General features: G+C 44.8%; 1 protein-coding gene across 6 annotated transcripts in view; it reads left to right on the top strand.

The window, feature by feature from the left end:
- The first annotated feature begins 3,404 nt into the window (after window positions 1-3,404).
- zgc:100829 (vegetative cell wall protein gp1) overlaps window positions 3,405-27,524 on the top strand; it is a 38,751-nt gene continuing 14,631 nt past the window's right edge. The window contains exons 1-8 of one of the 6 annotated variants that reach the window (XM_029770011.1): window positions 3,405-3,522; window positions 4,217-4,638; window positions 8,350-8,500; window positions 8,659-8,776; window positions 12,593-12,631; window positions 12,710-12,751; window positions 14,773-15,726; window positions 15,775-16,135. In XM_029770011.1, the coding sequence (XP_029625871.1) occupies window positions 4,473-4,638; window positions 8,350-8,500; window positions 8,659-8,776; window positions 12,593-12,631; window positions 12,710-12,751; window positions 14,773-15,726; window positions 15,775-16,135 (1,831 nt within the window). In that variant the 5' untranslated portion in view covers window positions 3,405-3,522; window positions 4,217-4,472. Of the gene's footprint in view, window positions 3,523-4,213; window positions 4,639-8,349; window positions 8,501-8,658; window positions 8,777-12,592; window positions 12,632-12,709; window positions 12,752-14,772; window positions 16,136-27,524 lie in introns of all 6 variants that reach the window. The other 5 variants (XM_029770009.1, XM_029770008.1, XM_029770007.1 and 2 more) reach the window with 5 other exon arrangements.

Below are 27,524 nucleotides of genomic sequence, written 5' to 3'. Positions count from 1 at the left end.
TGGTATAGCTAAGTTATCGTTACACATTGTGTATCTATTAATACTTAACATTATTACGTGTTATTGCTTTTATATTATTTCTCTCTGCATTGTTGGGAACGGACCATGAGTAAGCATTTCACTGTTAGTCCACACCTGTTTTTACGAAGCATGTGACGAATAAAATGTGATAAAATGTTGGACACCGGTACATACAGTGGGGCAAAAAAGTATTTAGTCAGCCACCAATTGTGCAAGTTCTCCCACTTAAAAAGATGATAGAGGCCTGTAATTTTCATCATAGGTACACGTCAACTATGACAGACAAAATGAGGGAAAAAAATCCAGAAAATCACATTGTAGGATTTTTAATGAATTTATTTGCAAATTATGGTGGAAAATAAGTATTTGGTCACCTACAAACAAGCAAGATTTCTGGCTCTCACAGACCTGTAACAACTTCTTTAAGAGGCTCCTCTGTCTTCCACTCGTTACCTGTATTAATGGCACCTGTTTGAACTTGTTATCAGTATAAAAGACACCTGTCCACAACCTCACAGTCACACTCCAAACTCCACTATGGCCAAGACCAAAGAGCTGTCAAAGGACACCAGAAACAAAATTGTAGACCTGCACCAGGCTGGGAAGACTGAATCTGCAATAGGTAAGCAGCTTGGTTTGAAGGAATCAACTGTGGGAGCAATTATTAGGAAATGGAAGACATACAAGACCACTGATAATCTCCCTCGATCTGGGGCTCCACGCAAGATCTCACCCCGTGGGGTCAAAATGATCACAAGAACGGTGAGCAAAAATCCCAGAACCACACGGGGGGACCTAGTGAATGACCTGCAGAGAGCTGGGACCAAAGTAACAAAGCCTACCATCAGTAATACACTACGCCGCCAGGGACTCAAATCCTGTAGTGCCAGACGTGTCCCCCTGCTTAAGCCAGTACATGTCCAGGCCCGTCTGAAGTTTGCTAGAGAGCATTTGGATGATCCAGAAGAGGATTGGGAGAATGTCATATGGTCAGATGAAACCAAAATATAACTTTTTGGTAAACTCAACTCGTCGTGTTTGGAGGACAAAGAATGCTGAGTTGCATCCAAAGAACACCATACCTACTGTGAAGCATGGGGGTGGAAACATCATGCTTTGGGGCTGTTTTTCTGCAAAGGGACCAGGACAACTGATCCGTGTAAAGGAAAGAATGAATGGGGCCATGTATCGTGAGATTTTGAGTGAAAACCTCCTTCCATCAGCAAGGGCATTGAAGATGAAACGTGGCTGGGTCTTTCAGCATGACAATGATCCCAAACACACCACCTGGGCAACGAAGGAGTGGCTTCGTAAGAAGCATTTCAAGGTCCTGGAGTGGCCTAGCCAGTCTCCAGATCTCAACCCCATAGAAAATCTTTGGAGGGTGTTGAAAGTCCGTGTTGCCCAGCGACAGCCCCAAAACACCACTGCTCTAGAGGAGATCTGCATGGAGGAATGGGCCAAAATACCAGCAACAGTGTGTGAAAACCTTGTGAAGACCTACAGAAAACGTTTGACCTGTGTCATTGCCAACAAAGGGTATAGAACAAAGTATTGAGAAACTTTTGTTATTGACCAAATACTTATTTTCCACCATAATTTGCAAATAAATTCATTAAAAATCCTACAATGTGATTTTCTGGAATTTTATTTCTCATTTTGTCTGTCATAGTTGAAGTGTACATATGATGAAAATTACAGGCCTCTCTCATCTTTTTAAGTAGGAGAACTTGCACAATTGGTGGCTGACTAAATACTTTTTGCCCCACTGTAGCAGGCGGGAGCGAAGAAGTCTGTTAATACTTTTATTGAATCTTTTGACCAACAGGAATCACCACATGCAGGGATGCCCCGAATTGCGGGCCACAATCACACACTATTTGATTGGGGGGAAGAGACTTTATGGACACTGCCGACCTGCAAAACAACTAACCAACATCGAGCTTTAGCCAAACCTTAACCAAGCTCCTAACCCGTGGCAGGTAGCCTAGCGGTTAAGAGCCCTGGGCCAGTAACTGAAAGGTCTCTCGTTTTAATCCCTGTGTCTAGTTGAAAATAATATTTTGATGTGCCCTTGAGCAAGGCACTTAACCCTAATTCCTACTGTAAGTCGCTCTGGACAAGCATGTCTGCTAAATAGCCTAAAATGGGACCCTAACCTAATTTGATACAATTCTGAAATGAAATATCGGTTTGCGGGTAACGAGTGTCCATATAGCATTTTCCAATTAGGGGACTAGGTTAGTTTAACGACGATGATGATTCTACACCCGAAAACCATTTGGGGGATGGTACAAGAGGGCTGCGTGAGTGGTCCCATTAAACAGAGCTCCTGAAAACCTTTTGTTTTTAAATAAACCCTAATGTGATTTGATAACCTGGGGGAACTCCCTGTAGTTTTTTCAAATACAACCAGCAGATGGTGCAATTGGTTAAAGCAATTGGTTACGCTGCGACGTGAGGGACCTTGAGGAGCGATGCCTCCATAAAGCTGCCTCCACTGATTTCAGTACAGTGTATATTTGGGGAAACAGCAGGTGACTACTTGCTATCAGAGTTTCCCACCAAAGTAAGTACAGGAAAGCTTTACCGCATACAGAAGACTGAATAATCCTACTGCACAATAGTCCATTGTTCGTATTTCAAATGTACCATTTATTGTTTTTTAAATTGAATAATTTTTGGCCTTAACCTATTGATATCATTTTTCTAACCTGATGTGACTAAATCAGATCAATTGCAAATATGGTGAAAAAAAATGAAAAAATAATCTTCATTGACACGCCTAGGTGTTTGACCACCAGAGTGTGCTATTTTCTTAGATTTGGAAGTGGGGTATTGTATTGATGTTGGCATTTCTGAAGACACCTAGACTAAACTAGACTAATCTTATTCTATGTATTGTTGTGTTTTGGAATCAAGTGTTTTCTGTTTGTTAGTTTGGTTTTTAGAAAGCGATAGAGAGGTTTACAGGAGTAGTAGAGTGGAGGGGGATGAAACGGACCAAAGGTCTGAGGACTATAGTTTTATGGGAGGAGGAGCTGTGTAGTCAGGGGAAGAGGAGTGGTAGAGCTTTAGGAAAAAAAGAAAAGAGGCTGAGTTTGAGGAGGAGAAATGTGAGGAGTAAAATCACAATGTGCAATTACATTTTTTGAAAACCATATTTTTTAAAATAACCATCCAATTAGTTGGGCAATAGAAACATGGTTTTCAAACAGCAGCTTGTTTTGATTTCTCTCTCTGTCTGTCTGCCTAACAGGATGCTGTTACTACTTTAACAGCTAGGGGAACTGAGCTCTGTTTCCTGACTTTCTCTTTTTTCACCAAGATAATTAGTGTGTGTGTGTGTGTGTGTGTGTGTGTGTGTGTGTGAGAGAGAGAGAGACAGTTCATGGAATGCTGTGATGTCATCAGCTCAGTCATACACAAAGGCAAGGAGGAGGACACACAAGCACACTCGCTCGAATAGTTACTCTGCTGTGGAGCATCTGCACCCCCACTGTGAGTACATCCTACTTAAATAACACATCCGTTCTCACACATTCTGCTGAATTTTCTATTACTGAATCCCTCTCCTTTTCTGTCATTTTTTCCCCCACACTAAGCGTTGAGTAGAAAGAAACCAATGTGTTTGCCAGCAGTGACAGTTCTCAGTCTCCGGCTACCTTTGTCTCCCTCCAAGTGTTGCTTGTGCTGTTTCCATTGTTAATATGACCACCATGCCTAGTGAAGTCTATTCAGCCCCTCTGCTATTACAGCGTTCTGCTGATGCTGTCCTGGGATGTGACCTTGTAGTTTGGTTACAGCCCAGTAACGGCCATGTTAAAATGGAGCAGCTGTCTCTTGGGAGTTTGAAAAAAAGGAAGGGGGGCTGTGAAGGAGGAAGAAAAACCCACCCATTCCTTTGGAATCGGTTCCCATCTAGAGTCAGACACACTCTCGGAGCCCTGACATGGCTTGAGTGAGGAAACCAGGGTTTGATGGAGGGGAAAGTAGATTACTGAGATTACTAAGAAATGAAAAAGAATACAGTAAGTAGTGACATCTTAAGAGGAGAAAAGATAAAGAAAACCAAGGCAAGAAAAACTGTCTAGGATAACTAAAGACAGCAGTAGGATTAGCATTCAGTAGGGACTAGGGAGTGCCAATCATCTGCAGTGCAGACAGATGTGATGTAACATTTTCCCTGAAGCAGAGTCTCCCAGTGATGGTGCCTGACGAGGGCTGATGACGACTGACGTGTGTGTGTCGAGGGAGGAGGAAGTGTCAGCTCAGAGGACGACAGAGGAAACAGTCTTCAGCTTGTGTGTGTGTGTGTTTGTGACAGACGAGCCACGATCTTCTTCTTCTCCTCATGAGGCTCGTTTAGAAACCAACTCATCTTCAGGAAACTGTTGGCTTAAGGAGTCAGGACAGTACCCCTCCACCTCCAGCCCACCACCGCCGCCACCATGCTGCAGCAGATCTTAAAGGACATGTACATCGACCCAGATGTGTTGGAGGCCCTAAATGAGGACCAGAAGAAGACCCTGTTCCTGAAGATGAGAGAGGAGCAGGTGCGGCGCTGGACAGAATGTGAGGAGAAAGAAGCGGACCATAGGCCAAAGTCAAAGACAGGTACCAACTCCTCTCACTCACCTCTCTACCTTTTCTACTACATCTTCACATACTGGGGCTGACAAGAGCCATAGTACCTATGTGCCAGAAAGTATCATTACCTGCTTATGAAATAAGCCTTCAAACATGTTCCATTGAAATCTACCCGGCTGGTCTTTCTGAAGCCAGGTACATTAGACAAGTCTTAGACATGTTGGTGTATCTTCTGCTGTGGATTAACCAATAGGAAGCTGCCATGTAAAGTTGAGCTGCAAGCATGTGGTTTACCTCTGACAGACATCCTGTGATGATGTGTCTACTGAAAACGTTGTCACTATCAACTGCTGCTTTTTGCAGGCCCTCTGTGTGTGAGCGTCTGCCTGCAAGGTTATGCACTTTGTTTCAATGAGATGGCATTACCTGTTTATATTATGATAAGCAGGCCTGAGAGTAGGTAATGGCTAAAAAGGCTACTTGTGTCTTTTGTCAAATGACTACCTGCAGTTACCAGGGTTACCATGTACTGTCACAATAGGAACACTGGAGGCTATGAGGAAGTAGCCCTGCCTCGTGTAGCATCACCGAGGTGAGAGAAAGGAGGAGGTCTTCAACTTGGCTTTCTAGTCACTTCCAGTAACTATGTCTGAAAGAGTAGTCCTACTGCCAGACCAGGATGTGGCTCTGCTATCTCGTTTGAGGAAATGACATACTTACAGCTGACTCACCCACAGTTGATTGAATCGTTGGTTCAATAATCAATTGTTTTTAAAGGGACCTTATCAGTGAACACAAAGCCCATCTTAGTGTAAGACAACAAATATCTGAAACAGGTGCCATGCAGGTTTGATACTCAACAACAGGGCAGAATGTCTTTGTGTGTGTGTGTGTGTGTGTGTGTGTGTGTGTGTGTGTGTGTGTGTGTGTGTGTGTGTGTGTGTATATGTATACACACACACACACACACACACACACACACACACACACACACATATACATACAGGGCTATGCTTTAGATTATTTTGTTCGCAGTGAAGGGAGAGGTCTGATTATGTATGTATGTATGTATGTATGTATACATACATACAGGGCTATGCTTTAGATTATTTTGTTCCCAGTGAAGGGAGAGGTCTGCTGTCTGGAATGTGTGTGTGTCGGGAAAAAAAAGATAACAGAACAGAGGAACTTGCGTTAGACAGAAATAGTACCAGCTAGTGTTTCACAGAGAGTAGACTGTTATTTTCTATGTTAGAGAGGAACTCAACTGTTCTTCTATTGTGTATATCAGCTGCAATAAAAGGGTCGTTACGCACACCGCTACAAACGCAGGCAGGCTGTAATTCTATCCTGAAACTGGTTTGGTGTACTGCAAAATCTTGCCCGTCTGCATTTTCTTCGTTGCAAGTAGCCAGTCCCTGAGTGAGGAATTTCTGTCGTAATTATGACTCGGTTCACAATGTGCTTTACCTTGACATTCCACAGAAGGAATCTGAGATCACAAGACAAATCACAGAGCTTCTCATGAGAAGTTTGAGAGAGAGAGAGATGCAACAGTGGAGGAGAATGAGTCTATGATGGCTGGCTGTAGGTCCCTGTAGCACATGTCAGTTTTTGCATTCATTCTGCTTGACGTGTCAATAGGACCAGGGGAAGTCTGGTTTTGGCTGCAATAGACATTGGACAACAAAGTACTGATTATCGAGCGTCTGAATGTCAGACAGGGAGGAGGGAGAACAGAGGCCTCTATATCGGCTAACGACCAGGGCAGCTATTACTACAAGTCAACGTTCCCCCGATACACACTGGGTCGTTCCATGTCATTTCAGCAAGTCACCATCTCAGAATGTTCTGAAATCATTTCTATAGAAACAGATAAGATTAGCATTCCTGCAACATTATTTTGTTGAAATATAATTTGATCACTACTGTGTACACACACACACCCTGATACACAGTGCAGTGTTACACACACACACACACACACACCCTGCTACACAGTGCAGTGTTACACACACCCTGATACACAGTGCAGAGTTACACACACCACTGGACCATAGGGTTAGAGACGTCATTGTAGCATATGTTATAGCCACAGTTGTTGCAGACCTAGTTTGGTTGTTGTTGGTGTGAAGCAGAATAAAATAAGGGTCTGTTAAAGTGCAGGACCCGGGTGTCTGTGCAAAGCAGGAAGTGACTCCAGGCCCACTGGTCCATGCCTTCCAACAATGAAGTGAGAGCAGAGTAGGAAGCCTGCAGGAGACATAAGGCAATGTGTGATAGTGGTTTAGTGTTATTCATCTGTTCAATTATATTTAGGTCATTTAGTGTGGGGTGTATGTAGTTAGTGTGTTACTGAATGTCTGTCCCTGCATTTCTGTAGCATGTGTACATGCGTGATTTGTAACATGTAGGCTATACAACTGGTATGACAGCTTTGCAGTACATGTTTTGGTGTGTTAGTACCCCTATGTGTTCACCACTATGTGTTCACCACTATGTGTTCACCACTATGTGTTCACCACTATGTGTTCACCACTATGTGTTCCTGTGTGTGGGGTTATGTCCATTCCGAGCACAGAACGTGACAGACTGGTGACGTTTGCTAGTGGCAGATGATAGAATGTAGTGCAAGTCGTGGTCACCTTATTGCCACAGTAACTAGACCTGTCCTTCCATGAACGTACCACAGTATACTGGTTTCTGTATGTACTACATCGGAAATGGCACCGTTCCCTTTTCAATCTGTTCAATCTGTGGAGGAATATGATTGAGGCCTGGTCTTTAGAGAAGGGTGTGGTCAGAGACATGGGGTGAAGTAACAGGACTATTGTGACAAGGACATGGTTCCAAGAGCCAAGAGGGACACACCTCTTACCAGTTTGACAAGTGTCAAGTCATATCCCAAGTCCCACATGCCATTCATGTAAATGTCTTGCGTGTTGAGAAAATTGTCTGGTTTCAAATAAAATACAATTAAATAAAATGTAATTGTATTTGTCCCATGCACCAAATACAACAGGTGTAGACTTTACTGTGAAATACTTACTTACAAGCCCATTTCCAACAATGCTGAGTTAAGAAGTATGAAATAGTAAAATAATGGGACTATATACAAGGAGTACGGGTACTGAGTCAATGTGCAGGGGTACGAGGTAGTAGAGGTAATATGTACATGTAGTTCAGGGCTTGTCGTCGGGGTATGCCCCAGGTGGAATGCGGTGCCGTTGACACAGGATGGGCTGGCAGAACCAGTTACCTGGTAGTCTGCTCTGGAAGGCTGCCTCTCCTTGTTTTCAACCCAAACCCTCAGTTCAGATTCAGAAAACGTTTGTCAATGAGCAAATACATTTTTGCAGCAATCACAATACATACAGTACATACGAAAAACACGTATTTATAAACAACATGAGAACAGCGAAGGGTATTTACAGTCAAGTAGGCTGAATAAGTGCCTCTACTGGTCCTCGACTCAGCGTGTGTGTGTGCTGCTTTATTCCCATAAAGGAACATTTCTCAGCCTTTACCCAATGTTGCCATGTCATGCTATTTAAGGATGTGGTGACTTTTCAATTTTTTTCCCATCTCTTCCACTGCTGTCCATAAAAGGAGCCCAGCATTGTCTGTTTACCACAGAAACATAAATATTACAAATCATTGATTTTACTAGTTTGGCAAGAATGTCTCTTCTCTGTTTCTTCCAGTAATATAACTCCAGTGTGTTTTTGTCTCCTGTAGGCAACAGTAAGAAAGTGAGCTGGTTGCTGGGCAGGGACGGAGATGTGGCGGTCATGGCGATTGGAGAGGTGGACGAGCTGAAGACCTCCAAACTCATCTGCACTGGGCCTGCGGAAAGAAGAGGACCACCAAGCCTGCACAGTAACACACTGTACGGAAACCTCAGCACCACACGCAGGGATTTTACCTCCAGTTCTGCGGAGCTGTGATAATGATATCAAATTGAGTGAGAGGTTCGTTTCTGAGTTTGACATTTTCAATCATTCCTTTTTCCTGTCTGGTCCTGCCTGGTCTTGTCTGTCTCTGCAGCCACCAGACAACCTCCCTGAAGAGCAACCTGGTAAACCGACCAGCCTCAGAACCTGTCAGAACTCGGAGAGAGGATCTGCCTCCCAAAACACAGTCAGGGATACAACTCAATTTAAAGGTGAGTGTGTGTGTGTGTGTGTGTGTGTGTGTGTGTGTGTGTGTGTGTGTGTGTGTGTGTGTGTGTGTGTGTGTGGAGGTGACCTTCCTGTTGCTGTCATTAATCTCGGGCACAGCCGAGGGCCAGTGAGACGCACGTTCTCCAGGGAGAGTCAGTGGCCAAATAAATCACACCTAGCTCTCCCTCTCCGGACTCTTATATCCCTTCATCTCTTTTTCCTTTTACTCTCCATTATTGCCTTCAACAACAGCAAAGACCCTCTCCCTTGATCTTCTCTTTCCAACTCAACCACATCCTATCCTGTCCTTTCAATCACACCCTTCTCTCTCTATCTTGTCCTTTCAATCACACCCTCCTCTCTTCCCTCCCTCTATCCCGTCCTTTCAATCACACCCTCCTCTCTTCCCTCCCTCTATCCCGTCCTTTCAATCACACCCTCCTCTCTTCCCTCCCTCCATCCTGTCCTTTCAATCACACCCTCCTCTCTTCTCTCCCTCTATCCCCTCCTTTCAATCACACCCTCCTCTCTTCTCTCCCTCTATCCCGTCCTTTCAATCACACCCTCCTCTCTTCCCTCCCTCTATCCCGTCCTTTCAATCACACCCTCCTCTCGTCCCTCCCTCTATCCCCTCCTTTCAATCACACCCTCCTCTCTTCTCTCCCTTTATCTTGTCCTTTCAATCACACCCTCCTCTCTTCTCTCCCTCTATCCCGTCCTTTCAATCACACCCTCCTCTCTTCTCTCCCTCTATCCCCTCCTTTCAATCACACCCTCCTCTCTTCTCTCCCTCTATCCCCTCCTTTCAATCACACCCTCCTCTCTTCTCTCCCTCTATCCCGTCCTTTCAATCACACCCTCCTCTCTTCTCTCCCTCTATCCCGTCCTTTCAATCACACCCTCCTCTCTTCTCTCCCTCTATCCTGTCCTTTCAATCACACCCTCCTCTCTTCTCTCCCTTTATCTTGTCCTTTCAATCACACCCTTCTCTCCCTCTATCCCGTCCTTTCAATCACACCCTCCTCTCTTCCCTCCCTCCATCCTGTCCTTTCAATCACACCCTCCTCTCTTCTCTCCCTCTATCCTGTCCTTTCAATCACACCCTCCTCTCTTCTCTCCCTCTATCCCCTCCTTTCAATCACACCCTCCTCTCTTCCCTCCCTCTATCCCGTCCTTTCAATCACACCCTCCTCTCTTCTCTCCCTTTATCCTGTCCTTTCAATCACACCCTCCTCTCTTCTCTCCCTTTATCCTGTCCTTTCAATCACACCCTCCTCTCTTCTCTCCCTCTATCCCCTCCTTTCAATCACACCCTCCTCTCTTCTCTCCCTTTATCTTGTCCTTTCAATCACACCCTTCTCTCCCTCTATCCCCTCCTTTCAATCACACCCTCCTCTCTTCTCTCCCTTTATCTTGTCCTTTCAATCACACCCTCCTCTCTTCTCTCCCTCTATCCCGTCCTTTCAATCACACCCTCCTCTCTTCTCTCCCTTTATCCTGTCCTTTCAATCACACCCTCCTCTCTTCTCTCCCTCTATCCCGTCCTTTCAATCACACCCTCCTCTCTTCTCTCTCTCTATCCTGTCCTTTCAATCACACCCTCCTCTCTTCTCTCCCTCTATCCCGTCCTTTCAATCACACCCTCCTCTCTTCTCTCCCTCCATCCTGTCCTTTCCATTCTCTCCACTTTTTTTGTCCAGTTCCTTCCTTCCTTCCTTCCTTCCTTCCTTCCGTCCGTCCGTCCGTCTGTCTGTCTGTGCCAATTTATATGTATACATTAGCTGTTTTAATTAAGTGTGTAGGAGGTAGAGTGATTTTGTTTATTTTGTGTTATAGTGAACCCTGCATATTTTAAATTGGCAAGTGTGGTTGTCACATGTATTGTGCATAAGTGTGTGTGTGAAGGGGGAGTTGTTGTTGTGGATGTGGGAGGGTTAACTCCATTTTCAGCTATCTTAAAAAGAGGGAGAAGATTTTCTGCGTTGTCATGGCAACCCTGTGCACATAGCAAGTGCGAGCCAGGGTGGACACTGTCTCACCTGCCCCTGATCCTCCATTCTGTAGAGTACAGTATTGACCAGGATCCTCCATTCTGTAGAGCACAGTATTGACCAGGATCCTCCATTCTGTAGAGCACAGTATTGACCATGATCCTCCATTCTGTAGAGCACAGTATTGACCAGGATCCTCCATTCTGTAGAGCACAGTATTGACCATGATCCTCCATTCTGTAGAGTACAGTATTGACCATGATCCTCCATTCTGTAGAGCACAGTATTGACCAGGATCCTCCATTCTGTAGAGCACAGTATTGACCAGGATCCTCCACTCTGTAGAGCACAGTATTGACCAGGATCCTCCATTCTGTAGAGCACAGTATTGACCAGGATCCTCCATTCTGTAGAGCACAGTATTGACCACTCAGATGTGGCTCCTTCCAGGCACCCACAGCTGGTCCTTCAAACATAAATTCACAAATGTTTATATACTGAACAAATATTTAAACGCTACATGCAACAATTTCAAAGATTTTACTGAGTTACAGTTCATATAAAGAAATCAGTCAATAATATAAAAACAAATCATTAGGCCCTAATCATGGATTTCACATGCCTGGGAATACAGATATGCATCTGTTGGTCACAGATATCTTAAAAAAAGAGACGGTAGTTGCGTGGATCAGAATACCAGTCAGTATCTGATGTGACCACCATATCACTCATGCAGCGCGACACATCTCCTTCTCATAAAGTTGATCAGGCTGTTGATTCTTGCCTGTGGAATGTTGTCCCGCTCCTCTTCAATGGCTGTGAGAAGTTGCTGGATATTGGCGGGAACTGGAGCACGCTGTCATACACATCGATCCAGAGCATCCCAAACATGCTCAATGGGTGACATGTCTGAGTATGCAGGACATGGAAGAACTGGGACATTTTCAGCTTCCAGGAATTGTCTACAGGCCCTTGCGACATGGGGACGTGTATTATCATGCTGAAACATGAGGTGAATGGCACGACAATGGGCCTCAGGATCTTGTCACTGTATGTCTGTGCATTCAAATTGCCGTCGATAAAATGCAATTGTGTTCGTTGACCATATTGTGCCTGCTCATACCATAACCCCACTGCCACCATGGGGCACTCTGTTCACAACGTTGACACCAACAAACCACTCGCCCACAAGACTCCATACACATGGTCTGCGGTTGTGAGGCTGGTTGGACGTACTGACAAATTCTCAAAAACCATGTTGGAGGTGGCTTATGGTAGAGAAATAACATTTATATTCTATGGCACCAACTCTGGTGGACATTCCTGCAGTCAGCATGCCAATTGCATGCTCCCTCAAAACTTGAGACATCTGTGGCATTGTGTTGTGTGACAAAACGGAACATTTTTGAATGGCCTTTTATTGTCCACAGCACAAGGTGCACCTGTGTAATGATCATGCTTATTTTAATGATTATCTTGGCAAAGGAGAAATGCTCGCTAACAGGGATGTAAACAAATTTGTGCACATTTTTGAGAATGTTTTGGGGCATATGTACAATTTCTGGGATCTGTTATTACAGCTCATGAAACATGGGACCAACACTACATGTTGTGTATATATTTTTGTTCCGTGTAGAACAGTCTGAATAAGCACATAAGAAATGAATCTAAATTAAATATGCCTATGTGGTCTTCGGTGTGCTTACATTTTTCTAAGTAAGAATACTTGATTCAAAAAATGTCAAACACCTAGCAGGTTCTTGTCAGAAAATGTAAAGTGTGTTTTGATCTGTCAGCTCAACTGACATGTTCCTGCTTTTCCAACAGGAGAACAGTGAGGAAGTGAGGACATTGCCCCCTCTACAGGTATGTTTGTGTACTGCACTTTACTGTCTGTGTCTTGGCTCGCTCTGTAATGCCTGTGTTTGTGTGTTCAACCCACAGGTGGCAGTGAGTGAGCAGCAGCCACCTGCAGCAGTGGAAAAAGTAAGTATTATAACAGATTTCTGAGTTTGGGTTCTGTAAAGGGTTTGTCTTATACTATTACATTATGAGGGCATTTGTTTTTAGGATTAACTTTTGTTTAAAATTAGATATACTAGTGTGGTACCTCTTATGTTGATTGCATAAAAATATATGCTACATTAATTTAGGGCCAATCCGGAGTTCAATAACAAAGCGGTCATTTCACCACTTGTTTTAGTAAACAGCTGAGTGATGGGGCTTGAGAAATATAACCACAAATTCATAGACAGAGCTATGGATACAAGGACTGACCATCCATGATATCAAAATTATAGTTTTAGTCATGTTTTGAGGCTATAAAGTGTTTGTTTACAATAGATTTACTTTGTTTACAAACATTGGAGTAAAATAAGCTTGTATTTTGGGTTCCGACAGATAAAAAAAAAAAAATGTTGGTCACACACCGGATAGGTGCAGTGAAATGTGTTGTTTTTACAGGGTCAGCCATAGTAGGCATTTATATGTTATATTCTTCAAGAATATCGTTAATTTAGAAGTCCAAAAATGTATGTTGCAATTGCAGATTGCCCCTTTAAGGTATAACGCTATGCACAGTTTCTGAGTAAGGTTGAGTTAGTGACTGGAAAGGTCATTTTATTGTCACTTCTTGAACAGCAATAATGTGTGGCATACCATCAATTGTCATGTAACCAATGACGGGAAAGCACAATGTTAAGCTTCTAGTATTTCTGGCCAGGTATGGGGTTGAGAAAGTAACACATTATGGGCTACAGGTAGCCTAGTGGTTAGCGCATTAGGCCCGTAACCAAAAGGTTGCTGGTTCGATTCCCCAAGCCGACAAGGTGAAAAATCTGTTGATGTGCCCTTGAGCAAGGCACTTTAATCTAATTTGCTCCAGGGGTGAGGTACTACTATGGCTGACCCTGTAAAACTGCACCTGTACAGTATGTGACAATAAATAAAAAGTAGTGGCAGGTTACAGCTATCACACATTGCTTCTGGACAGTGGCACCCACTCTCTCTCCCTTTTGTGCAGCCTCTCTCCAGGTCCTCTTTCTCCCCGCTGTCTCTCTCCTCTCTCTCCTGTCTCTCTAACCTCTCCTGTCTCTCTAACCTCTCTCTCCTGTCTCTCTAACCTCTCTCTCCTGTCTCTCTGTTCTGGCCTTGCTGTCTCACCCCTCTTTCTCTGTCTGTTTGGGGGAGCAGCTGAACTGTAGCGGCCCTCCAGTATGTCTGTCATCACTCTCTACCACAGGCTGCAATGGGACTGGGGAAAGGGGGTCTTTTGATTGTGGTTGTGTGTGTGTGTGTGTGTGTGTGTGTGTGTGTGTGTGTGTGTGTGTAAGAGGAACTTACACACACTCCCCTGGAGCAGATGGTTATTAAACTTGATCAGGGAACTGAAACACCAGAGACGAGGAGTGCGTCAGTCACAGATGGATGGGATTGTGGGATTGTCTCCTGAGGTTTGGGCAGGGGAGCTCTCCTTTCCTCTCTTCTCCTAATGCAGCCAAGCTGAACCGCAGGACAAAACTCTCCCTCTATCACTTCATCCTTACCCAAGACTCATCGCAAACATGCCACTGCACGTCTCTGCCCAACCCATGTCAATGTCTCAATGCACAACCCCACACTTTTATGTCATCTGATTGAACTAAGAGACAGAAATTCTATGTTTTAACAAATGATTTGTTTTGTAGAATTCAGGTTGTCAATCTTAACTGTACAAATAGCTCAGTGACTCAGACGTCTGGCAGTGGTTATTTGTGGTTGATATTTGTTTGTGAGATCGGGAGAGGGGACTGATTTGGTACTGCTGATGTAGTTGTATTTGGTGCTGCTGCTACAGTGGGGGGAGGGGAGAGAGACTATTGAAGTATTCAATTTGGGTGGAGTGTGATGTTGTCACTGGAAGCATTCCATCAAACCTTTCAGTAACATAAATACATTTGGTTCCGGTAGAAGAAATGTTATATATAAAATGATGCATATGAATCTGACTGTTTTTTCCTGTTCCCCAGCAGGCTGAGTTGCAGCAGGATGTAGAAGTAGATGGTCCACAGGAAAATCCAGTCCTCCTGTCCTACAGACCTCACCCCAGAGCTGGCCCTTCCAACCTGAGGCTGGGTACCACACCGTCCTCTATCCCCAAGACCATCACACCGTCCTCTGTACCAAGCTCCACTCCATCCCCTGTCCCCACTGTCACACCGTCTCATGTCCCCAAGACCATAACCCCTGTTCCTACCATCACACCGTTTTCTGTCCCCAAAACCATCACACCGTCTGCTTTCCCTAGCATCATAACACTATCCCCTGTAACCAACAGTGTCATACCGTCTCCTGTCCCCAGCAGCAGTGTCATACCTTCTCCTGTCCCCAGCAGCAGCGGCATACCGTCACCTGTCCCCAGCAGCAGTGTCATACCTTCTCCTGTCCCCAGCAGCAGTGTCATACCTTCTCCTGTCCCCAGCAGCAGTGGCATACCGTCTCCTGTCCCCAGCAGCAGTGTCATACCTTCTCCTGACCCCAGCAGCAGTGTCATACCTTCTCCTGTCCCCAGCAGCAGTGGCATACCGTCTCCTGTCCCCAGCAGCAGTGTCATACCTTCTCCTGTCCCCAGCAGCAGTGTCATACCTTCTCCTGTCCCCAGCAGTAGTGTCATACCGTCTCCTGTCCCCAGCAGCAGTGGCATACCGTCTCCTGTCCCCAGCAGCAGTGTCATACCTTCTCCTGTCCCCAGCAGCAGTGTCATACTGCCTCTTGTCCCCAGCAGTAATGCCATCAGAGATGCTCTAGAAAAGAGCACTGCCAAATCACACGGGTCAGAGAAGACCGTCACACTGTCCCCTGTCCCTAGTCCCATCACACTGTCCCCTGTCCCTAGCCCCATCACACTGTCCAATGTCCCAAGCAGTGTCAAAATGTCTCCTGTCCCCAGTGTCTCACCCTCCCCTGTCCCCAGTGTCTCACCCTCCAATGTCCCCAGTACCACTCGGTCCCCTGTCCCCAGTACCACTCGGTCCCCTGTCCCCAGTGTCTCACCCTCCCCTGTCCCCAGTACCACTCGGTCCCCTGTCCCCAGTACCACTCGGTCCCCTGTCCCCAGTGTCTCACCCTTCCCTGTCCCCAGTACCACTCGGTCCCCTGTCCCCAGTGTCTCACCCTTCCCTGTCCCCAGTACCACTCGGTCCCCTGTCCCTAGCATCTATACACCATCCCCTTTCCACAGGACCGTCACCCCATCCCCTGTGGCTAGCAGCACGGCCATAAGAGAAGCCCTGAAGAAGAGCACCGCCAAAACACATGCTGCAGAGAAAACCACTGTGTCACCACCGTCCGTTACAACCAGACTCCACCCCCATGAGACGCCCAGCAGCAGAGGTAAGATAGTGGAGCAGCATGGGTGATTGAGTCCCCTCACATTACAACACTGAGCTGAATATATTGAGATTGTTGTGAATGATTATGGTGGGAGAAACAGATTCTGGCCTCAGAATCCGGAAGCATGTAGACACCAGGGCACCTGCACAGTTTTACTTCACACTTTCACACAATGATAATGAAGTCATGACAGGCAGTTCTCTACCCTGCCACCTGGGGGCTATGTGAGAATGATTATCTGTCTTTGAAGCACTTTCACCTGGTGTGTTGTATAATGGACAGTTCATGGTTCTGCTGCAGACCCCTTCAGTGTAGGTTCTTACTGTGGTTAGTGAGGTGGGTTTATTTTCCTAGCCCAGTGTCCTAGCCAATCACTGCCTCAGCCCACTGGAGTCTTTATGAACTGGCAGACTAAAAGCAGGCCAGCCTTAGGGGGAGGAAACCAGTGTGACTGTGATTGTGTCATGGTCACACATCCCCTCCTCTCTTTCTCCCTCTCCAACCTCTCTCTGTCTCTCTCTCTCTCTCTCTCTCTCTGTCTCTCTGTCTCTCTCTCTCTCTCTCTCTCTCTCTCTGTCTCTCTGTCTCTCTCTCTCTCTGTCTCTCTGTCTCTCTGTCTGTCTGTCTCTCTCTCTGTCTGTCTCGTCTCTCTCGTCTCTCTCGTCTCTCTCGTCTCTCTCTCTCATATGTCTCTTTGTCTGTAGTTTTCCACAGTCCCTACAACATGACTTGTATCAGTGTATGATTGTGATTAGATATCTTATGTCTCTGACCCTCACATATAGTTTTCATGGCTTTGCCCTTGGAGCTTAACCATAGTTCCTGCAACAAGAAACGAGTTCACTTGGCCTCCCCTTTTCCATAGAAATCCTCAGTATCTTAGGTTGTCTAGTTTTCTCTAACTGTCTAATATTAGGAGTGAGTTTAGTGTCAGTCTAATTAGCAGTGTTTGGACCATGTTCCTCTAGCTGATCAGGAAAAGGCTGGTGGTTTTGATAAGCTGCCCGCATTCCTGGCCCAGTTCACAAACCAGACCGACAGACAGGGGAGCTAGACCAGCACCACCCAGTGGAAGACTGATCACACTGCAGCCAGTCCTCCACCGGAGTTAGTAGGAACAAAACCCAGCCTCTATAGTCCCTACCGGCTGGATATATACTAACCATACAACGAGGTGAATGATTGTGTTTATTTGTCTTGGCTGAGGTACCTGTAATTCAGGTAATTCAGTACTTACCAGCATTTGTAACTTGAGAATGGCTCGCCATGAAGTACTTTGAAAGGCTGGTCATGGCTCAAATCAACACCATCATCCCAGAAACCCTAGACCCACTCCAATTTGCATATTGCCCCCAACAGATCCACAGATATTGCACTCCACACTGCCCTTTCACACCTGGACAAAAGGAACACCTATGTGAGAATGCTATTCATTGACTACAGCTCAGCATTCAATACCATAGTGCCCTCAAAGCTCATCAATAAGCTAAGGACCCTGGGACTAAACACCTCCCTCTGCAACTGGATCCTGAACTTCCTGACGGGCCGCCCCCATGTGGAAAGGGTAGGTAACAACATATCCGCCACGCTGATCCTCAACACAGGGGCCCCTCAGGGGTGCGTGCTCAGCCTCTTCCAGTACTCTCTGTTCCCTCATGACTGCACGGCCAGGCACGACTCCTACAACATCATTAAATTTGACGATGACACAACAGTGGTAGGCCTGATCACCGACAACAACGAGACAGCCTATAGGGAGGAGGTCAGAGACCTGGCCATGTGGTGCCAGGACAACAACCTCTCCCTCAACGTGATCAAGACAAAGGAGAGGATTGTGGACTACGGAAAAAGAGGACCGAGCACGCACCCATTCCCATCGACGGGGCTGCAGTGGAGCAGGTTGAGAGCTTCAAGTTCCTTGGTGTCCACATCACCAACAAACTAACATGGTCCAAGCACACAAGACAGTCGTGAAGCGGGCATGACAAAACCTATTCCCCCTCAGGAGAATGAAAAGATTTGGCATGGGTCCTCAGAAGGTTCTACAGCTGCACCGCTCGGCCTCCGACCGCAAGGCACTACAGAGGGTTGTGCGAATTGCCCAGTACACCACTGGGGCCAAGCTTCCTGCTATCCAGGACCTCTATACCAGGCGGTGTTAGAGGAAGGTCCTAAAAATTGTCAAAGACTCCAGCCACCCTAGTCTCAGACTGTTCTCTCTGCTACCGAACGGCAAGCGGTACTGGAGCGCCAAGTTTAGGTCCAAGAGGCTTCTAAACAGCTTCTACCCCCAAGCCATAAGACTCCTGAAAATCTAGTCAAATGGCTACACAGACTATTTGCATTGGCCCCCCCCTCCACACCACTCTCTGTTGTCATCTATGCATAGTCACTTTAATAACTCTACCTACATGTACAGTTGAAGTCAGAAGTTTACATACACCTTAGCCAAATACATTTAAACTCAGTTTTTCACAATTCCTGACATTTTATCCAAGTAAAAATTCCCTGTCTTAGGTCAGTTAGGATCACCACTTTATTTTAAGAATGTGAGATGTCGGAATAATAGTAGTGAGTGATTTATTTCAGCTTTTATTTCTTTCATCACATTCCCAGTGGGTCAGAAGTTTACATACACTCAATTAGTATTTGGTAGCATTGCCTTTAAATTGTTTAACTTGGGTCAAACATTTCGGGTAGCCTTCCACAAGCTTCCCACAGTAAGTTTGGTGAATTTTGGCCCATTCCTCCTGACAGAGCTGGTGTAACTGAGTCAGATTTGTAGGCCTCCTTGCTCGCACACACTTTCTCAGTTCTGTCCACACATTTTCTATAGGATTGTGGTCAGGGCTTTATCATGGCCACTCCAATACCTTGACTTTGTTGTCCTTAATCCATTTTGCCACAACTTTGGAAGTATGCTTGGGGTCATTGTCCATTTGGAAGACCCATTTGCGACCAAGCTTTAACTTCCTGACTGATGTCTTGAGATGTTGCTTCAATATATCCACAGAATTTTCCTCCCTCATGATGCCATCTATTTTGTGAAGTGCACCAATCCCTCCTGCAGCAAAGCACCCCCACAACATGATGCTGCCACCCCCTTGATTCACGGTTGGGATGGTGTTCTTCGGCTTGCAAGCCTCCCCCTTTTTCATCCAAACATAACGATGGTCATTATGGCCAAGCAGTTCTATTTTTGTTTCATCAGACCAGAGGTCATTTCTCCAAAAAGTACAATCTTTGTCTTCATGTGCAGTTGCAAACCGTCGTCTGGCTTTTTTATGGCGGTTTTGGAGAAGTGGCTTCTTCCTTGCTGAGCAACCTTTCAGGTTATGTTGATATGCGACTCGTTTTAATGTGGATATAGATCATTTTGTACCTGTTTCCTCCAGCATCCTTTGCTGTTGTTCTGGGATTGATTTTCAGTTTTCGCACCAAAGTACGTTCATCTATAGGAGACAGAACGCGTCTCCTTCCTGAGCTGTATGACGGCTGTTTGTCCGATGGCGTTTATACTTGCGTACTATTGTTTGTACAGATGAACATGATACCTTCAAGCGTTTGGAAATTGCTCCCAAGGATGAATCAGAATTGTGGAGTTCTACCATTTTTTTTCTGAGGTCTTGGCTGATTTCTTTAAATTTTCCCATGATGTCAAGCAAAGAGGCACTGAGTTTGAAGGTAGGCCTTGAATACATACCTCCAATTGACTCAAATGATGTCAATTAGCCTATCAGAAGCTTCTAAAGCCATGACATCATTTTCTGGAATTTTCCAAGCTGTTTAAAGGCACAGTCAACTTAGTGTATGTAAACTTATGACCCACTGGAATTGTGATACAGTGAAGTATAAGTGAAATAATCTGTCTGTAAACAATTGTTGGAAAAATTACTTGTGTCACGCACACAGTAGATGTCCTAACCGATTTGCCAAAACTATAGTTTGTTAACAAGAAATGTGTGTAGTGGTTCAAAAACCAGTATTAATGACTCCAACATAAGTGTATGTAAACTTCCGACTTCAACTGTACATACTACCTCAACCAACCGGTGCACGCACATTGACTCTGTGCCGGCATCCCCCGTGTATGTATATGTATATATATATATATATATATATATATATATATTATTTATTTTTTTACTTTATTACTTGTTACTTCCATCTCTTATTCTTATCTGCATTTTTTTGAAACTGCACTGTTGGTTAGGAGCTCGTAAGTAAGCATTTCACTGTAAGGTCTACACCTGTTATACACAGTGCAAGTGACTATTAACATTTGATTTGATAATTATTTGTACAAAACAGTTCATACTTGTGGAATATAAAAATGCTTACTTGATATGTTTTCCAGTTTCTTGAAATACTTTGCAAATGCAACTTAATTCTATGTATTTTGTATTAATTATGGATCGCCATTAGCTGCTGCCAAGACACCAGCTACTCTTCCTGGTGTCCGGACAAAGTAAGGCAGTTATAAATGTATTGTAATGTTTTTAAAATTGTAGAACAGATTTCACAACACACTGTGTGCCCTCAGGCCCCTACTCCACTACCACATAACTACAACACAAAATCCATGTGTACGTATATGAATAGAGCATATGTTATCATGTGTGTATGTATGTGTCTGTGCTAATGTTTGTGTTGCTTCACAGTCCCCACTGTTCCATGAGGTGTAGGTTTTTTTTATCTGATTCTACTGCTGGCATCAGTTACGGGATGTGTAATGGAGTTCCATGTAGTCATGGCTCTATGTAGTACTGTGCACCTCCCATAGTCTGTTCTGGATTTGGAGACTGTTAAGAGACCTCTGGTGGCATGTCTTGTGTGGTATGCATGGGTGTCTGATCTGTGTGCTAACTGCAGCTCAATGTTAAGTGTTGCAGTCATTTCAGTCACTGTGGTAGTTGATGTGTATAGTGTTGAGTCATCCGCATACATAGACACACTGGCTTTACTCAAAGACAGTGGCATGTTGTTAGTAAAGATTGAAAAAGGTAAAGGGCCTAGACAGCTGCTCTGGGGAATTCCTGATTCTACCTGGATTATGTTGGAGAGTCTTCCATTTAAGAACACCCTCTGTGTTTATCCACAATATAGCAGGGGGTGTAAAGCCATAACACATGTTTATCCAGCAGCAGACAAAAAGGCAAAAGGCCTCCTGCGGGAACAGGGGCTGGGATTACAAATAAATACACTGCTCAAAAAAATAAAGGGAACACTTAAACAACACATCCTAGATCTGAATGAAATAAATAATCTTATTAAATACTTTTTTCTTTACATAGTTGAATGTGCTGACAACAAAATCATACAAAAAATAATCAATGGAAATCCAATTTATCAACCCATTGAGGTCTGGATTTGGAGTCACACTCAAAATTAAAGTGGAAAACCACACTACAGGCTGATCCAACTTTGATGTAATGTCCTTAAAACAAGTCAAAATGAGGCTCAGTAGTGTGTGTGGCCTCCACGTGCCTGTAGGACCTCCCTACAATGCCTGGGCATGCTCCTGATGAGGTGGCGGATGGTCTCCTGAGGGATCTCCTCCCAGACCTGGACTAAAGCATCCGCCAACTCCTGGACAGTCTGTGGTGCAACGTGGCGTTGGTGGATGGAGTGAGACATGATGTCCCAGATGTGCTCAATTGGATTCAGGTCTGGGGAACGGGCGGGCCAGTCCATAGCATGAATGCCTTCCTCTTGCAGGAACTGCTGACACACTCCAGCCACATGAGGTCTAGCATTGTCTTGCATTAAGAGGAACCCAGGGACAACCGCACCAGCATATGGTCTCACAAGGGGTCTGAGGATCTCATCTCGGTACCTAATGGCAGTCAGGCTACCTCTGGCGAGCACATGGAGGGCTGCGCGGCCCCCCAAAGAAATGCCACCCCACACTATGACTGACCCACCGCCAAACCGGTCATGCTGGAGGATGTTGCAGGCAGCAGAATGTTCTCCACGGCATCTCCAGACTCTGTCACGTCTTTCACGTGCTCAGTGTGAACCTGCTTTCATCTGTGAAGAGCACAGGGCGCCAGTGTGGCGAATTTGCCAATCTTGGTGTTCTCTGGCAAATGCCAAACGTCCTGCACGGTGTTGGGCTGTAAGCACAACCCCCACCTGTGGACGTCGGGCCCTCATACCACCCTCATGGAGTCTGTTTCTGACCGTTTGAGCAGACACATGCACATTTGTGGCCTGCTGGAGGTCATTTTGCAGGGCTCTGGCAGTGCTCCTCCTTGCACAAAGCTGGAGGTAGCAGTCCTGCTGCTGGGTTGTTGCCCTCCTACGGCCTCCTCCACGTCTCCTGATGTACTGGCCAAACTCCTGGTAGTGCTTCCATGCTCTGGACACTACGCTGACAGACACAGCAAACCTTCTTGCCACAGCTCGCATTGATGTGCCATCCTGGATGAGCTGCACTACCTGAGCCACTTGTGTGGGTTGTAGACTCTGTCTCATGCTACCACTAGAGTGAAAGCACCGCCAGCATTCAAAAGTGACCAAAACATCAGCCAGGAAGCATAGGAACTGAGAACTGGTCTGTGGTCACCACCTGCTGAACCACTCCTTTATTGGGGGTGTCTTGCTTATTGCCTATAATTTCCACCTGTTGTCTATTCAATTTGCACAACAGCATGTGAAATGTATTGTCAATCAGTGTTGCTTCCTAAGTGGACAGTTTGATTTCACAGAAGTGTGATTGACTTGGAGTTACATTGTGTTGTTTAAGTGTTCCCTTTATTTTTTTGAGCAGTGTATATTGGACGAAACACGTATCACGACCAGAGAGACACCACAACACTATATAAAGTGAGACCTAAGACAACAACATAGCATGGCAGCAACACCACATAACAACAACATGGTTGCAACACAACATGGCAGCAGCACAACATGTTAGCAGCACAAAGCATGGTACAAACATTATTGGGCACAGACAACAGCACAAAGGCAAGATGGTAGAAACAACAATACATCATGCAAAGCAGCCACAACTGTTTCCCATGAGTATGGTCGTCGCTCTAATCACCTACTATGAAGCTCTGCTGTGCCCAGATATTTGTGTTCAAAATACACTTTTGTGGTAGAGTTTCTGTTACTGACATCCACCCAAATGTGTTATAAGATTGGTGAAATCCTTTTGCAAGCTGCATGAACACACAGGCTTAAAACTAAAGCCATGGACTTTAAGTTGGAAGCATTTGTGGAAAACCCTACATGGGAGATGCTAGCTAAATGTACAAAGGCAAATCTGTGTGTCATTTCAAAGCATTATGACATCAAGGTGGCACCTGGCGATCCAAAAACATTATGACATCAAGGTGGCATCTGGCAATCCAAAAGCAGTAGTCAAAGAGTTGATTGGTACTGCTTTGGTGGAGGAGGAAATCCTTCCGGAAAGGGAGGTTGATGAAAAGGGTCCTACAGGTGGTAGAGTACACCCCATAGACATGTAACTGAGAGAGGTAGAACTAAAGGCAAAATTGAAGCAAAATAAATTAGAACGTGAGCATGCCATTCGCCCACAAGAGATACAGTGCATTCGGAAAGTATTCAGACCCCTTGACTTTTATACATTTTGTTACGTTACAGCCTTTTTCAAAAATGTATTCAATTACTTTTTTCCTCATAAATCTACACACAATACCCCATAATGACAAAGCAAAAGCAGGTTTAGAAATGTTTGCTAATTTAAAAAAAAAAAAAAAAAACCAGATACCTTATTTGCATAAGAATTCAGACCCTGTACTATGTACTTTGTTGAAGCACCTTTGGCAGTGATTACAGCCTTGAGTCTTGTGTATGACGCTAGATTATTATAATTTTTAAAAAAAATCAATTTTAGAAAAAGGCTGTAACGTAGCAAAATGTGGAAACAGTCAAGGGGTCTGAATACTTTCCGAATGCACTGTAGATCTGGAAACACTCCAAATCACAGTCAGGCCATCCTGCACTCTTAACAGAGTTTGATCTTGGCCTGAACAGCAAGCTTGTACTGCCTTTAAATGAAAAATAGGTGGATGTATATTTTACTCTGTTTAAGCGAATTGCCACATCCCTAAAATGTCTGTGAGATATTTGGTCACTGCTCCTCCGAAGTGTTCTTTTGAGAAAGGTTCAGAAAGTGTGCGGCGCTTTATCTCTTGACCAGAGTTCCGATTATGACACTGTTAAAGCTGCTATTCTTCGGACTATCCTTCGGGCTTACGAGTTGGTCCCAGAGGCATTCAGACAACAGTTCTGTAAATTACAAAAGACAATCACAAAGCATGTTGAATTTAAAGGGAACAAGCACGGCTTTTTGATCGGTGGTGTGGTTCTCAAGAGGTCATGGACCTTGAGGATATAAAGACACTCATAATTTTCAAGCAGTTAAATTCCCTTCACAAAAGGGTTGCAACCTACATTTATGAGCACAAGGATCTCACTCTTGAGAAAGCTGCACTTCTTGCAGATTAGTTAGTGTTCAAACTACCTTCACATACAAAACATCCAGTAGTTATCCCTACGCAAAAAGAAATCCAGAGAAGTCACCTCCTACTGCAAGGTTTCAGTCCATTTCTACAGTGCCCAAAGATAAAGATCGTCAGAAAACTGGGTTTTCGTATCCGCCAGTTAGTCATTACTACCATGAGAAAGGACACATTGTCTCTGTGTCCTAAGTTGAAGCCAAAGAATGAGAGAGAAAAAGCAGTTTCTTCTTGTGGGAGCACTCCAGCCCATTAAGTCTCTGGTTGGGAGCAGTGTATCTCCTAAACAAGATTTTAGATCAGATGAACCCTTTGTTTCAAACGGGTTTGTGTCTCTGCAGAGTGGCGATGCTGTTAAGCAGCCAGTGAGAATCCTTCATTTTGGAGGGTGTTTTGCCTTTGTCTGACACTTCAGCAACTGGCTAGTGTGTTAGTACAAGCATGGAGATAAGTTGCATGGAAGTTCCTTTGTAAAATATGGAACTCAAGTCTGATCTTTTTTCTGGTTCCGTTGACGCCTAGCCTACCGATGAAGCGAATTTTGAAGGGGGTCTCATTAATTTTGGGAAACAATTTGGCTGGAGGGAAGGTCGTGCAAAATCCTGTCGTTTTGTAAAGAACCCAGAGAAGAGGAATTAGGTTATCAGAAAAGTACCCTAAAGTGTTCCCAACGCGTGCTGTTACACGTGCCTTGCCTAAGAAAGTCGCCGGGATCAAGTCTAGTGTTGAGGAGGATGTCAGTAATCTCACCATGGTCGATCTGTCTGAGATGTTTGTGGGCGATCCTGATTTTGCTAAACCTGGGTTGACCTCTCCTTTCAAAACCGAAAGATGTGCGAGTTTGTAGTACCGCTGAAGGAAGAGAGGGTCCCTAAAGTTGAAACTTCCATGTCTAGGATGCAGCTGATTTCGGAACAGTGTAAAGATGTTTCCCTCTCCCCTGTTGTTGCTGAGATGCATCCAGAGGAGGTGTTTGATAAAGTTTGTGTGGGTTAGTTTGACAGAGATGGCATTCTCGCGCCACTTCTGGGCAAGACGATTGGCCCAGTGTATCTCAAATTGTCGTTCCAGTTACGCACCAACTAGAGATACTGAGGTTGGCTCACGATAGTAGTATGGCAGGCCAACCCCACCTGTTTTGTTTGGTTGTTGTCAGTGACTCTTTGTTAATTCCGCCTTCTGTTTGAGCGCCATTCTTGCTGGGGACCTGAAATTGTCTATTCATTCCTTTTCCAATTTAGTAGACACTGTTATCCAGAGCAACTTACAGAAGTTTGCATACATTTTAATGCTTTTTTGTACTGGTCCCCTGTGGGAATTGAACCCACAACCCTAGCATTGCAAGCACCATGCTCTACCAACTGGGCTACATCATCACAGACCACTTGATGTCTCGATGTACTCAGTTACTGTGTTGTGCATTGTTTTTCTTCATGGTGATGGTACAAACCTAGATGACCAGCCTATGTACAATACAGCAATGTACATTTACAGTGGCTTGCGAAAAGCATTCATCCACCTTGGCATTTTTCCTATTTAGTTTCCTTACAACCTGGAATTAAAATTGATTTTTTGGGGGGGAGGTTTGTATCATTTGAATACACAACATGCCTACCACTTTGAAGGTGCAAAATATTTTTTATTGTGAAACAAACAAGAAATAAGACAAGAAAACAGAACTTGATCGTGCAAAACTATTCACCCCCCCCCCCCCCCCAAAAGGCAATACTTTGTAGATCCACCTTTTGCAGCAATTACAGCTGCAAGTCTCTTGGGGTATGTCTTTATAAGATTGGCACATCTAGCCACTGGGATTTTTGCCCATTTCTTCAAGGCAAAACTGCTCTAGATCCTTCAAGTTGGATGGGTTCCGCTGGTGTACAGCAATCATTAAGTCATACCACATATTCTCAATTGGATTGAGGTCTGGGCTTTGACTAGGCCATTCCAAGACATTTAAATGTTTCCCCTTAAACCACTCAAGTGTTGCTTTAGCAGTATGCTTAGGGTCATTGTCCTGCTGGAAGGTGAACCTCCGTCCCAGTCTCAAATCTCTGGAAGACTGAAACAGGTTTCCCTCAAGGATTTCCCTGTATTTAGCACCATCCATCATTCCTTCAATTCTGACCAGTTTCCCAGTCCCTGCCGAGGAAAAACATCCCCATAGCATGATGCTGCCACCACCATGCTTCACTGTGGGGATGGTGTTCTCGGAGTGATGAGCGGTGTTGGGTTTGCACCAGACATAGCATTTTCCTTGATGTCCAAATGGCTACATTTTAGTCTCTTCTAACCAGAGTACCTCCTTCCATATGTTTGGGGAGTCTCCCACATGCCTTTTGGTGAACACCAAACTTTTTTTCTGGACACTCTTCCGTAAAGCCCAGCTCTGTGGAGTGTATGGCTTAAAGTAGTCCTATGGACAGATACTCCAATCTCTGCTGTGGAGCTTTTCAGCTCCTTCAGAGTCATCTTTGGTCTCTTTGTTGCCCCTCTGATTAATGCCCTCCTTGCTTGGTCCGTGAGTTTTGGTGTGCAGCCCTCTCTTGGCAGATTTGTTGTAGTACCATATTCTTTCCATTTTTTAATAATGGATTTAATGGTGCTCCGTGGGATGTTCAAAGTTTCAGATTTTTTTTATAACCCAACCCTGATCTGTACTTCTCCACAACTTTGTCCCTGACCTGTTTTGAGAGCTCCTTGGTCTTCATGGTGCCACTTGCTTGGTGGTGCCACTTGCTTAGTGGTGTTGCAGACTCTGGGGCCTTTAAGAACAGGTGTGTATATATACTGAGATCATGTGACACTTAGATTGCACACAGGTGGACTTTATTTAACTAATTATGTGATTTCTGAAGGTAATTGGTTGCACCAGATCGTATTTAGGGACATCATATCAA

Source organism: Salmo trutta, chromosome 12 (assembly GCF_901001165.1).
Source record: "Salmo trutta chromosome 12, fSalTru1.1, whole genome shotgun sequence".
In the NCBI taxonomy this organism is placed as follows: Eukaryota; Metazoa; Chordata; class Actinopteri; order Salmoniformes; family Salmonidae; genus Salmo; species Salmo trutta.
This window is presented reverse-complemented; position numbering and strand designations above follow the sequence as displayed.